The sequence below is a fragment of the Taudactylus pleione genome, unplaced genomic scaffold, assembly GCF_031769625.1.
Source record: "Taudactylus pleione unplaced genomic scaffold, aTauple2 ptg000182l, whole genome shotgun sequence".
In the NCBI taxonomy this organism is placed as follows: domain Eukaryota; kingdom Metazoa; phylum Chordata; class Amphibia; order Anura; family Myobatrachidae; genus Taudactylus; species Taudactylus pleione.
The window spans coordinates 1,148,891-1,164,830 of NW_028284584.1; the positions used below are offsets into that span (position 1 = coordinate 1,148,891).

At 51.6% G+C, this 15,940-nt stretch overlaps 1 protein-coding gene across 1 annotated transcript in view; it reads right to left on the reverse strand.

Annotated features, from left to right (window-relative positions):
• AMPD3 (adenosine monophosphate deaminase 3) overlaps nucleotides 1–15,940 on the reverse strand; it is a 446,942-nt gene that overhangs the window by 234,928 nt on the left and 196,074 nt on the right. The window contains exon 6 of the mRNA XM_088476082.1: nucleotides 8,658–8,787. Coding sequence (XP_088332208.1) covers nucleotides 8,658–8,787 — 130 coding nt within the window. The remainder of the gene's footprint in view (nucleotides 1–8,657; nucleotides 8,788–15,940) is intronic.

Below are 15,940 nucleotides of genomic sequence, written 5' to 3' on the forward strand. Positions count from 1 at the left end.
TTTCTCGTATAAGCCTATGATTCCTTTCTCTGGATCGCTCTGGGCAGTTTTCCTATTAAAATTTAGAGTTTGAAGCTTCTTCCCTTTTACTTCTGCACGGGAAGGGGACGAACGGGAAATCCAATGCATTAGGATCAGTCATTAACATAGTGAGAATAGGAATTAAGGAATTTCGAGAAGATCCCAAATACCAGCCAGAGAAGGTGACACGTAATCATACCAGTGGGTCTGGGAGTGCCCTTATAGAAAAGATCTCATTAATGAATGCTATAACCTTCTTCCAGAATATCTCATTCCTGCACTCCCACATACAGGGAAAGAAGGAGGCAGAACTAGAATGACATTTGTAGCATGCTCCAGTGTGTGTGGGAGTAAAACGAGCATGTTGTTGTGTCGGAGAGATATATGCCCTCTGTATTGAGCGGAGATGTACTTCCTGTAAATAGGAGGAGAAGCGTTTTCATTGTGGAATCATTGAGATGTATCAGAAAGTGAGGGAATATCTCTCCGCCACTGTGTCAATAACTTGTCCCAGTTAGAATTTGAGGAAACATCTATTATTAAAGAGTATGTATATTTATACGATATATGGAGCACTCACATATTGAGTATGGTTTTTATTGGATCTGAACCTAAATCTAAATTGGAATCCATAGGAGGGGGTAAAGTTTGTAAATTAATGACGAGTCTGCAGGTGCATATAGAAATTTGCCTGTGGGAGACAATAAGTCATTTTAAGTTCAGAAGATTGAAGTAATTTACCTCCAGGGTCAAAAACTTTTGAGGAATTTGACAGACGTTTATCTCTCCACGTGCAAATATTTATATTTGAAAGAGATGGGAGGAAGGTTGGGTTTCCCCATAGTGGAATATAGGGGGATGTTAAATGATTCCTCTTGAGTTTATGGTTCTAAGATAGCCGGGCATAATAAATATCATGGAATAGGGGATTGTGAAGAATGTAAGAGGGGATATCAGCGTGCACCTGGAGAGTATGGGAAGAACAAAGCTCTGTCCAATCTTCTGTTTGTAAAGACTTCTCCTTCTAACAGCCAATAAGTAACATATGTGTAGAGGACTGAGGGTGTGTAGGCAGAGTAGTCGGAATCCCAATGCCCCCGTTTGTCTAGACACCGTAAGTTTATTTATTGCTATAGTGGGTTTCTTGGATTTCCAAATAAAACGGGTCATAATTTGTCTAAGGCGGAGAATGTCTTTTTTGGAAAGACTAATGGGTAACATTTGCCTTATATAGAATAGCTTAGGTAAGATAATGCTTTTGAGTACTGCTCCTCTGCCTGGAATAGCGAGCGGGAGAAGTTTCCAATTATCTGGCATAGGGTCAATTTTAGTAGTAATGATAGGGGAGAAATTTTCTTTATATAAAAAAAAGAGATAAATCTGCGGGAATTTGAATTCCAAGATAGGTTATTTTTGTGGAGGTACACCTAAACGCAGAAATGGGAGAAGACGGTGAGAAGGGAGGGTGATCCTTGTGGAGGAATAATAATTCAGACTTCTCGATGTTTATTTGGTATCCAGCTCTCAGCCCAAAGGATTCAATTATTCGCAGTATTTCAGGAATTGAGCATTCCGGATCTGAGATGAATAATAGCATGTCATCGGCGAATAGAGCTATTTTCAAATCAACATCGCCAACTCTGATACCTTTGAAAATTGGAGAAGCTCTTAGAGCAATGGCCAAGGGTTCTAAAGCGATAGCAAAGAGAAGTGGGGAGAGAGGACAACCCTGCCTTCCCTTGTCCCTTTTTGTATCATGAATGGAGGGGAGAGAAATCCGTTACAAGAGATTTGGGTCTGCGGTGAAGAATATAACAGTTTAAAAATGTGTATAAACAATTCCAGAAATCCAAAATGTGAGAGGGTTTTAAATAAATGGGACCATATCACCAGGTCAAATGCCTTTTCAGCGTCTAATGAGAGGATCATATGATCCCATGTAATGGTGGCTGATGTAAACTTGGAGATAGCTGTAAGAACCCTCCTAACATTAACCTCTGAGTGTTGTCCCCAAATAAAACCCGTTTGGTCTGAGTGTATGAGTCCAGGTAAAAGAATTTTCAAACGGTCTGCAATAATTTTTGTAAGTAATTTATAATCCAAGTTAAGAAGAGACATGGGACGATAGAAGCTAGGGAGGGTGAGATCTCTACCAGGTTTTGGTATAACTTTTAAGATGGCTGAATTGAAGTGAAGGGGTAGAGTAGGAGATTTGAGAACTACAACCAAAAAGTGTCACCTATTCTAGGGAGGAGGATTTTATAAAAATCACAGCTAAAACCATCAGGTCCGGGGGCTTTATTTCCTTTAATATGTCTAATCGCGTGTTGGATTTCCTCAAGGGAAATCGGAGCTGTGAGTGGCTGGGCCAAGTCAGGGGTAAGCTTAGGGCAAGGCAGGGTGTTCCAGTAATCAGGAGAGAGGCCAGAGATCGTGCAGGCCGTTGTGTGAGGCAAGTTAGCATCAGAATAGAGATTAATGTAAAAAGAACGTAATACTTCTGCCGTCTCAGCATTGGTTGTAGTGAGGGTGCCCTGAGTCGTCCTTAAAGGTTGGGTTACCATAGGAGGACGAGAGCCATTGAGAAGATTGGTCAAAAGTTTACCCGTCTTGTTACCAAATTTATGAAAACGATAGTTGACCGAGAATAAATATATATCTCCCAATTGGGACATAAATTCATCAAAATGTGTTTTGGCTAAAAGATAAGATTGTTTAGTGTGAGAGGAAGGGTGGGTCTTGAATTGCTGAAAGACTGTTGTCAGTGAAGTCTGGGCATCTAGATACTGAGTAGCATATTTTTTATTAGCCGAGGAGACATAGGAGATGATATTTCCTCTGAGTACAGACTTTGCGGTCATCCAAAATAATATAGGGTCTGAGTCTAGGTGGGAGGCATTATTGAGCCTGTATTATTTCCAGGCAGATTCTAATCTATTTCTGAATTTAGTGGATTTAGCTAAATATGATGGAAATTTCCAGAGCTTGGGCTTAGAGGATTCATCTGCAACACATAAAACAATTGAGACCAGAGCATGATCAGAGATGGAAATTGTTTTCGATCCTAGAGGCCTGTAAATTAGGGAAAAGAGAATGGAAAATTAATATGTAGTCAATTCTTGAAAGAGTCTGGTGTGCAGCCGATAAGCAGGAATATTCTCTTTCGGTGGGGTGCAGGGCTCTCCATGTGTCTATAGATTGCAATCTTTTGGCCAGCAAAGGAATTCCCAACTTCGGGAGCGAGGGGGGGGACTTTAGATGATTGTGATTTATCTAATAAACCAGAAGAAATGAGATTAAAATCTCCACCCAATATTAAAGGATTTGAAAGCAAGGGAGTAAGGAGCGCTAGGATTCTCAGGAAAACTTTTTTGGAATAAGCATTCGGGGCATAAGTATTACAAAACACATAAGTATTACAAAACACATAAGTATTACAAAACACATAAGTATTACAAAACACATAAGTATGACCTTTGATCTTATTTGTAACTACAACATATCTTCCCTCAGGGTCAGAAAGAGTGGATACAACTTCTAGCGGGATGTGACTTTTGCTCAGAATATCCACTCCTCTAGCCTTAGAATTAAATGTACTATATCCGAGAACATATTAAGCTTCATAATCTCATCCGGGAGCATTACAATATCAATATTCATTTTGTTAAGATAGAGAAGAACCTTTCTCCTTTTAGCAGCGGAGTGAATACCTCCAACGTTCCAGGATCCAAAGCTAAGAGAAGACATAACTTAACGTAAGGCATAAATATGACACAGGCCAGACAAGGTGTACAGTACGAAAACACAATGATAAGGGAATGGGTAAGGAAAGAAGGGAGCGGTGAGGAAGAGGAAGGGGGAAGTCAGACAATCCAAAAGTGGTAAATGTCATGAGACACAGTATACATTGCTCAGAGCAAACGAGCAGCTCTGAATCAGGCCCAAAGTATACATCGGTTAGAGAAGAAAAAACATAACCAGGAGAACAATCGCATCAGAATACGGTAATTCCGGCGAAAAACACTTGGTAACAAGATATCACATATCAAGCGCTTAGAATGATATTAACTACCAGCCAGAGTGAGAATAGTAGGTATCTCACGTCTTACTCACTCAGCAGGACATACAGTCAGGTCCATAAATATTGGGACATTGACAGAATTGTCATATTTTGGCCTCTAGTCACCACCACGATGGCTTTGAAATGAAACAAACAAGATGTGCTTTACCTGCAGACTTTCAGTTTAATTTGAGGGTAATTACATCCAAATCAGGTGAACGGTGTAGGAATTACAACGGTTTCTATATGTGCCTCCCACTTTTTAAGGGGCCAAAAGTAATGGGACAAACTAAACAATCCTAAATCTAACTTTCACTTTTTAATACTTTGTTGCAAATCCTTTGCAGGCAATTACAGCCTGAAGTCTGGAACGCATAGACATCACCAGACGCTGGGTTTCATCCCTGGTGATGCTCTGCCAGGCCTCTACTGCACATGTCTTCAGTTCCTGCTTGTTCTTGGGGCATTTTCCCTTCAGTTTTGTCTTCATCAAGTGAAATGCATGCTCAATCGGATTCAGGTCAGGGGATTGACTTGGCCATTGCATAACATTCCACTTTTAAGCCTTAAAAAACTCTTTGGTTGCTTTTGCAGCATGCTTCGGGTCATTGTCCATCTGCACTGTGAAGCGCTGTCCAATGATTTCTGAAGCATTTGACTGAATATGAGCATATAATATTGCCCGAAACACTTCAGAATTCATTCTGCTGCTTTTGCCAGCAGTCACATCAACAATAAATACAAGGGAACCAGTTCCATTGGCAGCCATACATGCCCACGCCATGACACTACCACCACCATGCTTCACTGATGAGGTGGTATGTTTTGGATCATGAGCAGTTCCTTTCCTTCTCTTCTCTTCTCATCACTCTGATACAAGTTGATCTTTGTCTCATCTGTCAATAGGATGTTGTTCCAGAACTGTAATGGCTTTTTTAGATGTTGTTTGGCAAACTCTAATCTGGTCTTCCTGTTTTTGTGGCTCACCAATGGTTTGCATCTTGTGATGAACCCTATATATTCACTCTTGTGAAGTCCTCTCTTGATTGTTGACCTTGACACATATACATCTACCTCCTGCAGAGTGTTCTTGATTTGGCCAACTGTTGTGAAGGGGTTTTTCTTCACCAGGGAAATAATTTTTTTGTCATCCACCATAGTTGTTTTCTGTGGTCTTCCGGGTCTTTTGGTGTTGCTGAGCTCTCCGGTGCGTTCTTTCTTTTTAAGAATGTTCCAAACAGTTGATTTGGCCACACCTAATGTTTTTGCTATCTCTCTGATGGGTTTGTTTTGATTTTTCAGCCTAATGATGGCTTGCTTCACTGATAGTGACAGCTCTTTGGATCTCATATTGAGAGTCGACAGCAACAGATTCCAAATGCAAATGTCACACCTAGAATCAACTCCAGACCTTTTACCTGCTTAATTGATAAGGAAATAACGAGGGAATAGCCCACACCTGTCCATGAAATAGCTTTTGAGTTGATAGTCCCATTACTTTTGGCCCCTTAAAAAGTGGAAGGCACATATAGAAACCGTTGTAATTCCTACACCGTTCACCCGATTTGGATGTAATTACCCTCAAATTAAATCTGAAAGTCTGCAGGTAAAGCACATCTTGTTTGTTAATTTCAAAACCATTGTGGTGGTGAATAGAGGCCAAAATATGAAAATTCTGTCAATGTCCCAATATTTATGGACCTGACTGTATAAAAACAATACAATAGAGGAAATAACCATGCCCCCTTGCAAAATAAGTAGCAGGAAAAAGACAACACAATCCAAAATAATAACCCCAGGATAAGTTGTAGACCCGTTCCTGAAGTATGCAAACATACAGTAAAATATATAGATATTAGAACATCAAAACAGAGGACTTAGGTAGATCTGAGAAATAACCCATATGGCATGGCCGGTAAAGGAATACGTGTTGAGGATGCTGTCCCGGTGATCCGTCATAACCGACTCTCTGAAAGGGATACAAATCTCATCCTGTAGGTTGATCGCTTATATCAGTAAAGGTTGCCTGAGATGTTTCCTGAGGATATGCTGTGGCATCTGCCGGGGAAGTGACATCGTTATGGGATGAACCATCATATACTGTATACGTAGTCGGGCTGGGTATAACAAACCAACCTTGCGGCTCTCTGCAACGCGTTGGGATCATATAGGTGAGAATGCCTTACCAGCCCTTGTCAGTTCCACTGAATAGTCTTGAAAAATAAAAAGCTTGTGATCCTCCCATATCATATATTTCACTCGGCGAGAAGCGGACCAGAAAGTTATTTTGTGTAAATAATTGGATATGCCCCTATTAGAGAGATATCTGCCACGGCTTGTGTGAGAAGGGGGGTCACAGAGGATCTAATATGTGACGGGAGTCAGGGGGCGGCATACCTGAGGAGTGACCGTGTCTTTCTCTATCACAGATATTTTTGAAGCTGGAGACGCGCTGTCTGTTTCGGCGTCCGGCACCATATTGCCGCGCTTCTCCTGTCTCACAGGCAAAGTTCTCTGCTGTGTGGCGGGGGCAGTGTAGCGCTCCACATAGCGGTCCATGTCCAGCCACGGGCTAGTTCAGGTAAGTGGGGGATGTTTGGAGGCTGTGAAAGCCTTTATAAGGTTCGTCCCGACAGTGAGCAGACGGAGCTGAGGGAGCTGCATCCTCACTCCATAAAGCCGGAACCGGAAGTCCATCTCATCAATCGTTACTAATTACCCAGGCCCGGGCTTGATGGAGGGGCCCGGCGCCAGCCCCCCTCCCCCTCCCCCTCCCTATGTGTCTACGCTGCTGTGTGCTGGGCTGCGTTGGGTCCAGGGAGGCTGCTTCAGCAGTTTCCTCTGGTTGCATGGGGGGGGCATGGATTTGGCTCAGGGCGCCCCCTTGTGGAGCACGCTGCACTGAAAATACTATTTTCTATTTTGTGAGGGGGTGTGATCATGCCGCCTTACAGTAGGCTACGCCTCCCAAAAGTACCCAGGCCCGGCACAGCTCTCTGTCCATGTGTCTGCGTCTTCTGTCGGTATTGGTTCTGCCACTTCCTGGTGTACATCTACTTGTGCAGGGACTGAGGACCTCATTCAGAGTCAGTCATTGCGGCCGCAAGGTAAAAGGGGCCGGATATGCAAATGAAGCGCTCGCAAGTTGCGTCGTTAAGATGGGATCGTTGGCTGGACGAGCGAGGGGAGGATGCGGCCGTAAGACTAAAAATACGCCCCCTTCGCGTTCGCATTACACGTCATCTCCAGGCATATAAGGATTAATTGAGACCATCGGGAACCATCGGAGCTGGTCGTAGAGCTTAAGGTTGACCATACCCTCTCTTAAGCACTACGATCAAGTCAGTGTAAAAACCTCCCATGTCACATGTGCCATGACACTACTTAGTTAATTATGCACTCCCATAAAACGCCGTTTGCATAGTCAGGCACGCCTGCGTTCGGATCTCCACTCCCCCGTTCACAAGCACCTTCCCCTGTTACCACCCACAAACGCCTCATCCTGTCACTCAAACTAACGACCTGGTCAAGTTGAAGGAGAGAGCAATTTCTGATCATAATAGCTAGTTTGCGCACGCGCATTGCGAATTTTACGCATGCGCAGTTTAGCGAGCATCTGTGGCGTACGACCGAACGGCCGCAACGACCGAATCTGAATGAGGTCCTGAGACTCCACCACTATAGACACAGACATGCCAAGCCTATGATAGGTGCAGACTGTCATCAGGGTGCGGCCTCCAATGAGAACGATTATGCGTCTGACTTGCAATCTCTTTAGCGACACTCCCATAAGGCGATTTCCGTGCATCCGCGTAGCCGCCTCCGCTCACCGCCCAGGAACTCCCTGTACAATTTCAAGACATGTCTTAGACAGCTAATTGTAACTGCACAGAGGGCAATGGCTTCTGCACATCTCCGATGGTGAGAGAACTGCGCATACATGGACACCACGCTGCGCACGTGCAGCTCTCGTTCTGCAAGATCACTCACAGTTTGACTGACAGGCTGCGGCCAATTTTTCGGTGGAGCAGGGGCGTTGATGGGAAGCGTTGCAGAGAATGGGGGATCAGCCCAGTTTTCTGGAGGTGCTGAAGTCACAGCTTCCTTGGACACAGCATCGCTGCCTTCAGCGCTGATACTCCCCTGGTCATCCTGAGTGACCTGCGAGATACCCAGATGTCCAATGGTCATGCAGATGATTCAATGGCTGCGTCTTCGGATGCTGCTGGCAGGAGACGTCTACATATTTATTAGCATGTTATCACAGCGGCTGTGTGATCAGTGTACAATTGTGAATGAGGCCCAGACTCTGGATGCATGCTCAGCACAACTTCAACTCATGCGCAGAAGAAACAACCAGCTGCGTCTGACACCGACACTGCGCCCAGCTCAGAATCAGCCCATTGTTTCCATCTCCATAAAGGCCTATTTGGATAAAGCATAGGGGTCATATACCGACCTTCCTGACGTTATAGAAGCGTAGGGATCATATACCGACATGCCTAATGTTATAGAAGAATAGGGGTCATATACCGACCTTCCTAATGTTATAGAAGCATAGGGGTCATATACCGACCTTCCTGACGTTATAGAAGTCCCGATGTGGGACGCTCTTCAGTTCTTTCAGTTCCGACATCTCATTCAGCATTTCATGAAGATTAAACTTGGACCCCAGGAAATTAAGCCGACGATGACAGTAGGTTTTCCTGGAAAAGAAATTACAAAAATTGAGATTTGTTTCCTGGGCTGAATTGGGGGATTGCTGTGATTTGTTGGGACAGTGATTGCAACCCTCAACTCTCATATACTGTAACATCTATATGTGTAATAACCTCACAGGCCTCAGTATGCGACTGCAATGTCACCATGATACAGCACAGAGGGCAGGGATGTGTGCAGGTGAGAGAGGGCAGGGATGTGTGCAGGGGAGAGAGAGCAGGGATGTGTGCAGGGGAGAGAGGGCAGGGATGTGTGCAGGGGAGAGAGGGCATCGATGTGTGCAGGTGAGAGAGGGCAGGGATGTGTGCAGGGGAGAGAGGGAAGGGATGTGTGCAGGGGAGAGAGGGCAGGGATGTGTGCAGGGGAGAGAGGGCAGGGATGTGTGCAGGGGAGAGAGGGCATCGATGTGTGCAGGTGAGAGAGGGCAGGGATGTGTGCAGGGGAGAGAGGGCAGGGATGTGTGCAGGGGAGAGAGGGCATCGATGTGTGCAGGGGAGAGAGGGCAGGGATGTATGCAGGGGAGAGAGAGGGCAGGGATGTATGCAGGTGAGAGAGGGCAGGGATGTGTGCAGGGGTGAGAGAGGGCAGGTATGTATGCAGGTGAGAGAGGGAAGGGATGTGTGCAGGGGAGAGAGGGAAGGGATGTATGCAGGTGAGAGAGGGCAGGGATGTGTGCAGGGGTGAGAGAGGGCAGGTATGTATGCAGGTGAGAGAGGGCAGGTATGTGTGCAGGGGAGAGAGGGAAGGGATGTGTGCAGGGGAGAGAGGGCAGGGATGTATGCAGGGGAGAGAGGGCAGGGATGTGTGCAGGGGAGAGAGGGCAGGGATGTATGCAGGGGAGAGAGGGCAGGGATGTGTGCAGGGGAGAGAGGGCAGGGATGTGTGCAGGGGAGAGAGGGCATCGATGTGTGCAGGTGAGAGAGGGCAGGGATGTGTGCAGGGGAGAGAGGGCAGGGATGTGTGCAGGGGAGAGAGGGCATCGATGTGTGCAGGGGAGAGAGGGCAGGGATGTATGCAGGGGAGAGAGAGGGCAGGGATGTGTGCAGGTGAGAGAGGGCAGGGATGTATACAGGGGTGAGAGAGGGCAGGTATGTATGCAGGTGAGAGAGGGCAGGGATGTGTGCAGGGGTGAGAGAGGGCAGGTATGTATGCAGGTGAGAGAGGGCAGGGATGTGTGCAGGTGAGAGGGCAGGGATGTGTGCAGGGGAGAGAGGGCAGGGATGTGTGCAGGTGAGAGGGCAGGGATGGATGCAGGGGAGAGAGGGCAGGGATGTGTGCAGGGGAGAGAGGGCAGGGATGTATGCAAGAGAGAGAGGGCAGGGATGTGTGCAGGGGAGAGAGGGCAGGGATGTATGCAGGTGAGAGAGGGCAGAGATGTGTGCAGGGGAGAGAGGGCAGGGGAGAGAGGGCAGAGATGTATGCAGGGGAGAGAGGGCAGGGATGTATGCAGGGGAGAGAGGGCAGGGATGTATGCAGGGGAGAGAGGGCAGGGATGTATCTAGGTGAGAGAGGGCAGGGATGTGTGCAGGGGAGAGAGGGCAGGGATGTGTGCAGGGGAGAGAGGGCAGGGATGTATGCAGGGGAGAGAGGGCAGGGATGTGTGCAGGGGAGAGAGGGCAGGGATGTGTGCAGGGGAGAGAGGGCAGGGATGTGTGCAGGTGAGAGAGGGCAGGGATGTGTGCAGGGGAGGGGGCAAAGATGTGTGAAGGGGAGAGAGGGCAGGGATGTGTGCAGGGTAGAGAGGGCAGGGATGTGTGCAGGGGAGAGAGGGCAGGGATGTATGCAGGTGAGAGAGGGCAGGGATGTATGCAGGGGAGAGAGGGCAGAGATGTGTGCAGGGGAGAGAGGGCATGGATGTATGCAGGTGAGAGAGGGCAGGGATGTGTGCAGGGGAGGGGGCAGAGATGTGAGCAGGGGAGAGAGGGCAGGGATGTGTGCAGGGGAGAGAGGGCAGGGATGTATGCATGTGAGAGAGGGCAGGGGAGAGAGGGCAGAGATGTGTGCAGGGGAGAGAGGGCAGGGATGTGTGCAGGGGAGAGGGCAGAGATGTGTGCAGGGGAGAGAGGGCAGGGATGTATGCAGGGGAGAGAGGGCAGAGATGTGTGCAGGGGAGAGAGGGCATAATGTGTACAGGGGAGAGAGGGCAGGGATGTATGCAGGGGAGAGAGGGCAGAGATATGTGCAGGGGAGAGAGGGCAGGGATGTATGCATGTGAGAGAGGGCAGGGATGTATGCAGGGAAGAGAGGGCAGAGATGTGTGCAGGGGAGAGAGGGCAGGGATGTGTGCAGGGGAGAGGGCAGAGATGTGTGCAGGGGAGAGAGGGCAGGGATGTATGCAGGGGAGAGAGGGCAGAGATGTGTGCAGGGGAGAGAGGGCAGGGATGTGTGCAAGGGAGAGAGGGCAGGGATGTATGCAGGTGAGAGAGGGCAGGGATGTGTGCAGGGGAGGGGGCAGAGATGTGTGCAGGGGAGAGAGGGCAGGGATGTGTGCAGGGGAGAGAGGGCAGGGATGTATGCATGTGAGAGAGGGCAGGGGAGAGAGGGCAGAGATGTGTGCAGGGGAGAGAGGGCAGGGATGTGTGCAGGGGAGAGGGCAGAGATGTGTGCAGGGGAGAGAGGGCAGGGATGTATGCAGGGGAGAGAGGGCAGAGATGTGTGCAGGGGAGAGAGGGCATAATGTGTACAGGGGAGAGAGGGCAGGGATGTATGCAGGGGAGAGAGGGCAGAGATGTGTACAGGGGAGAGAGGGCAGGGATGTGTGCAGGGGAGAGAGGGCAGGGATGTGTGCAGGGGAGAGAGGGCAGGGATGTGTGCAGGGGAGAGAGGGCAGGGATGTGTGCAGGTGAGAGAGGGGAGGGATGTGTGCAGGGGAGAGGGCAGAGATGTGTGCAGGGGAGAGAGGGCAGGGATGTGTGCAGGGGAGAGAGGGCAGGGGAGAGAGGGCAGAGATGTGTGCAGGGGAGAGAGGGCATCGATGTGTGCAGGGGAGAGAGGGCAGGGATGTATGCAGGGGAGAGAGGGCATCGATGTGTGCAGGGGAGAGAGGGCAGGGATGTATGCAGGGGAGAGAGGGCATCGATGTGTGCAGGGGAGAGAGGGCAGGGATGTATGCAGGGGAGAGAGGGCAGAGATGTGTGCAGGGGAGAGAGGGCAGGGATGTGTGCAGGGGAGAGAAGGCAGAGATGTGTGCAGGGGAGAGAGGGCATCGATGTGTGCAGGGGGGAGAGGGCAGGGATGTATGCAGGGGAGAGAGGGCAGAGATGTGTGCAGGGGAGAGAGGGCAGGGATGTATGCAGGGGAGAGAGAGGGCAGGGATGTGTGCAGGTGAGAGAGGGCAGGGATGTATGCAGGGGAGAGAGAGGGCAGGTATGTATGCAGGTGAGAGAGGGCAGGGATGTGTGCAGGTGAGAGAGGGCAGGGATGTGTGCAGGGGAGAGAGGGCAGGGATGTATGCAGGTGAGAGAGGGCAGAGATGTATGCAGGTGAGAGAGGGCAGAGATGTGTGCAGGGCAGAGAGGGCAGGGGAGAGAGGGCAGAGATGTATGCAGGGGAGAGAGGGCAGGGATGTGTGCAGGGGAGGGGGCAAAGATGTGTGCAGGGGAGAGAGGGCAGGGATGTGTGCAGGGGAGAGAGGGCAGGGATGTGTGCAGGGGAGAGAGGGCAGGGATGTATGCAGGTGAGAGAGGGCAGGGATGTATGCAGGGGAGAGAGGGCAGAGATGTGTGCAGGGGAGAGAGGGCAGGGATGTATGCAGGGGAGAGAGGGCAGGGATGTGTGCAGGGGAGAGAGGGCAGGGATGTATGCAGGGGAGAGAGGGCAGGGATGTGTGCAGGGGAGAGAGGGCAGGGATGTATGCAGGGGAGAGAGGGCAGGGATGTGTGCAGGGGAGAGAGGGCAGGGATGTGTGCAGGGGAGAGAGGGCATCGATGTGTGCAGGTGAGAGAGGGCAGGGATGTGTGCAGGGGAGAGAGGGCAGGGATGTGTGCAGGGGAGAGAGGGCATCGATGTGTGCAGGGGAGAGAGGGCAGGGATGTATGCAGGGGAGAGAGAGGGCAGGGATGTGTGCAGGTGAGAGAGGGCAGGGATGTATACAGGGGTGAGAGAGGGCAGGTATGTATGCAGGTGAGAGAGGGCAGGGATGTGTGCAGGGGTGAGAGAGGGCAGGTATGTATGCAGGTGAGAGAGGGCAGGGATGTGTGCAGGTGAGAGGGCAGGGATGTGTGCAGGGGAGAGAGGGCAGGGATGTGTGCAGGTGAGAGGGCAGGGATGGATGCAGGGGAGAGAGGGCAGGGATGTGTGCAGGGGAGAGAGGGCAGGGATGTATGCAAGAGAGAGAGGGCAGGGATGTGTGCAGGGGAGAGAGGGCAGGGATGTATGCAGGTGAGAGAGGGCAGAGATGTGTGCAGGGGAGAGAGGGCAGGGGAGAGAGGGCAGAGATGTATGCAGGGGAGAGAGGGCAGGGATGTATGCAGGGGAGAGAGGGCAGGGATGTATGCAGGGGAGAGAGGGCAGGGATGTATCTAGGTGAGAGAGGGCAGGGATGTGTGCAGGGGAGAGAGGGCAGGGATGTGTGCAGGGGAGAGAGGGCAGGGATGTATGCAGGGGAGAGAGGGCAGGGATGTGTGCAGGGGAGAGAGGGCAGGGATGTGTGCAGGGGAGAGAGGGCAGGGATGTGTGCAGGTGAGAGAGGGCAGGGATGTGTGCAGGGGAGGGGGCAAAGATGTGTGAAGGGGAGAGAGGGCAGGGATGTGTGCAGGGTAGAGAGGGCAGGGATGTGTGCAGGGGAGAGAGGGCAGGGATGTATGCAGGTGAGAGAGGGCAGGGATGTATGCAGGGGAGAGAGGGCAGAGATGTGTGCAGGGGAGAGAGGGCAGGGATGTATGCAGGTGAGAGAGGGCAGGGATGTGTGCAGGGGAGGGGGCAGAGATGTGAGCAGGGGAGAGAGGGCAGGGATGTGTGCAGGGGAGAGAGGGCAGGGATGTATGCATGTGAGAGAGGGCAGGGGAGAGAGGGCAGAGATGTGTGCAGGGGAGAGAGGGCAGGGATGTGTGCAGGGGAGAGGGCAGAGATGTGTGCAGGGGAGAGAGGGCAGGGATGTATGCAGGGGAGAGAGGGCAGAGATGTGTGCAGGGGAGAGAGGGCATAATGTGTACAGGGGAGAGAGGGCAGGGATGTATGCAGGGGAGAGAGGGCAGAGATATGTGCAGGGGAGAGAGGGCAGGGATGTATGCATGTGAGAGAGGGCAGGGATGTATGCAGGGAAGAGAGGGCAGAGATGTGTGCAGGGGAGAGAGGGCAGGGATGTGTGCAGGGGAGAGGGCAGAGATGTGTGCAGGGGAGAGAGGGCAGGGATGTATGCAGGGGAGAGAGGGCAGAGATGTGTGCAGGGGAGAGAGGGCAGGGATGTGTGCAAGGGAGAGAGGGCAGGGATGTATGCAGGTGAGAGAGGGCAGGGATGTGTGCAGGGGAGGGGGCAGAGATGTGTGCAGGGGAGAGAGGGCAGGGATGTGTGCAGGGGAGAGAGGGCAGGGATGTATGCATGTGAGAGAGGGCAGGGGAGAGAGGGCAGAGATGTGTGCAGGGGAGAGAGGGCAGGGATGTGTGCAGGGGAGAGGGCAGAGATGTGTGCAGGGGAGAGAGGGCAGGGATGTATGCAGGGGAGAGAGGGCAGAGATGTGTGCAGGGGAGAGAGGGCATAATGTGTACAGGGGAGAGAGGGCAGGGATGTATGCAGGGGAGAGAGGGCAGAGATGTGTACAGGGGAGAGAGGGCAGGGATGTGTGCAGGGGAGAGAGGGCAGGGATGTGTGCAGGGGAGAGAGGGCAGGGATGTGTGCAGGGGAGAGAGGGCAGGGATGTGTGCAGGTGAGAGAGGGGAGGGATGTGTGCAGGGGAGAGGGCAGAGATGTGTGCAGGGGAGAGAGGGCAGGGATGTGTGCAGGGGAGAGAGGGCAGGGGAGAGAGGGCAGAGATGTGTGCAGGGGAGAGAGGGCATCGATGTGTGCAGGGGAGAGAGGGCAGGGATGTATGCAGGGGAGAGAGGGCATCGATGTGTGCAGGGGAGAGAGGGCAGGGATGTATGCAGGGGAGAGAGGGCATCGATGTGTGCAGGGGAGAGAGGGCAGGGATGTATGCAGGGGAGAGAGGGCAGAGATGTGTGCAGGGGAGAGAGGGCAGGGATGTGTGCAGGGGAGAGAAGGCAGAGATGTGTGCAGGGGAGAGAGGGCATCGATGTGTGCAGGGGGGAGAGGGCAGGGATGTATGCAGGGGAGAGAGGGCAGAGATGTGTGCAGGGGAGAGAGGGCAGGGATGTATGCAGGGGAGAGAGAGGGCAGGGATGTGTGCAGGTGAGAGAGGGCAGGGATGTATGCAGGGGAGAGAGAGGGCAGGTATGTATGCAGGTGAGAGAGGGCAGGGATGTGTGCAGGTGAGAGAGGGCAGGGATGTGTGCAGGGGAGAGAGGGCAGGGATGTATGCAGGTGAGAGAGGGCAGAGATGTATGCAGGTGAGAGAGGGCAGAGATGTGTGCAGGGCAGAGAGGGCAGGGGAGAGAGGGCAGAGATGTATGCAGGGGAGAGAGGGCAGGGATGTGTGCAGGGGAGGGGGCAAAGATGTGTGCAGGGGAGAGAGGGCAGGGATGTGTGCAGGGGAGAGAGGGCAGGGATGTGTGCAGGGGAGAGAGGGCAGGGATGTATGCAGGTGAGAGAGGGCAGGGATGTATGCAGGGGAGAGAGGGCAGAGATGTGTGCAGGGGAGAGAGGGCAGGGATGTATGCAGGGGAGAGAGGGCAGGGATGTGTGCAGGGGAGGGGGCAGAGAAGTGTGCAGGGAAGAGAGGGCAGGGATGTGTGCAGGGGAGAGAGGGCAGGGATGTATGCATGTGAGAGAGGGCAGGGGAGAGAGGGCAGAGATGTGTGCAGGGGAGAGAGGGCAGGGATGTGTGCAGAGGTGTGGGCAGAGATGTGTGCAGGGGAGAGAGGGCAGGGATGTATGCAGGGGAGAGAGGGCAGAGATGTGTGGAGGGGAGAGAGGGCATAATGTGTACAGGGGAGAGAGGGCAGGGATGTATGCAGGGGAGAGAGGGCAGAGATGTGTGCAGGGGAGAGAGGGCAGGGATGTATGCATGTGAGAGAGGGCAGGGA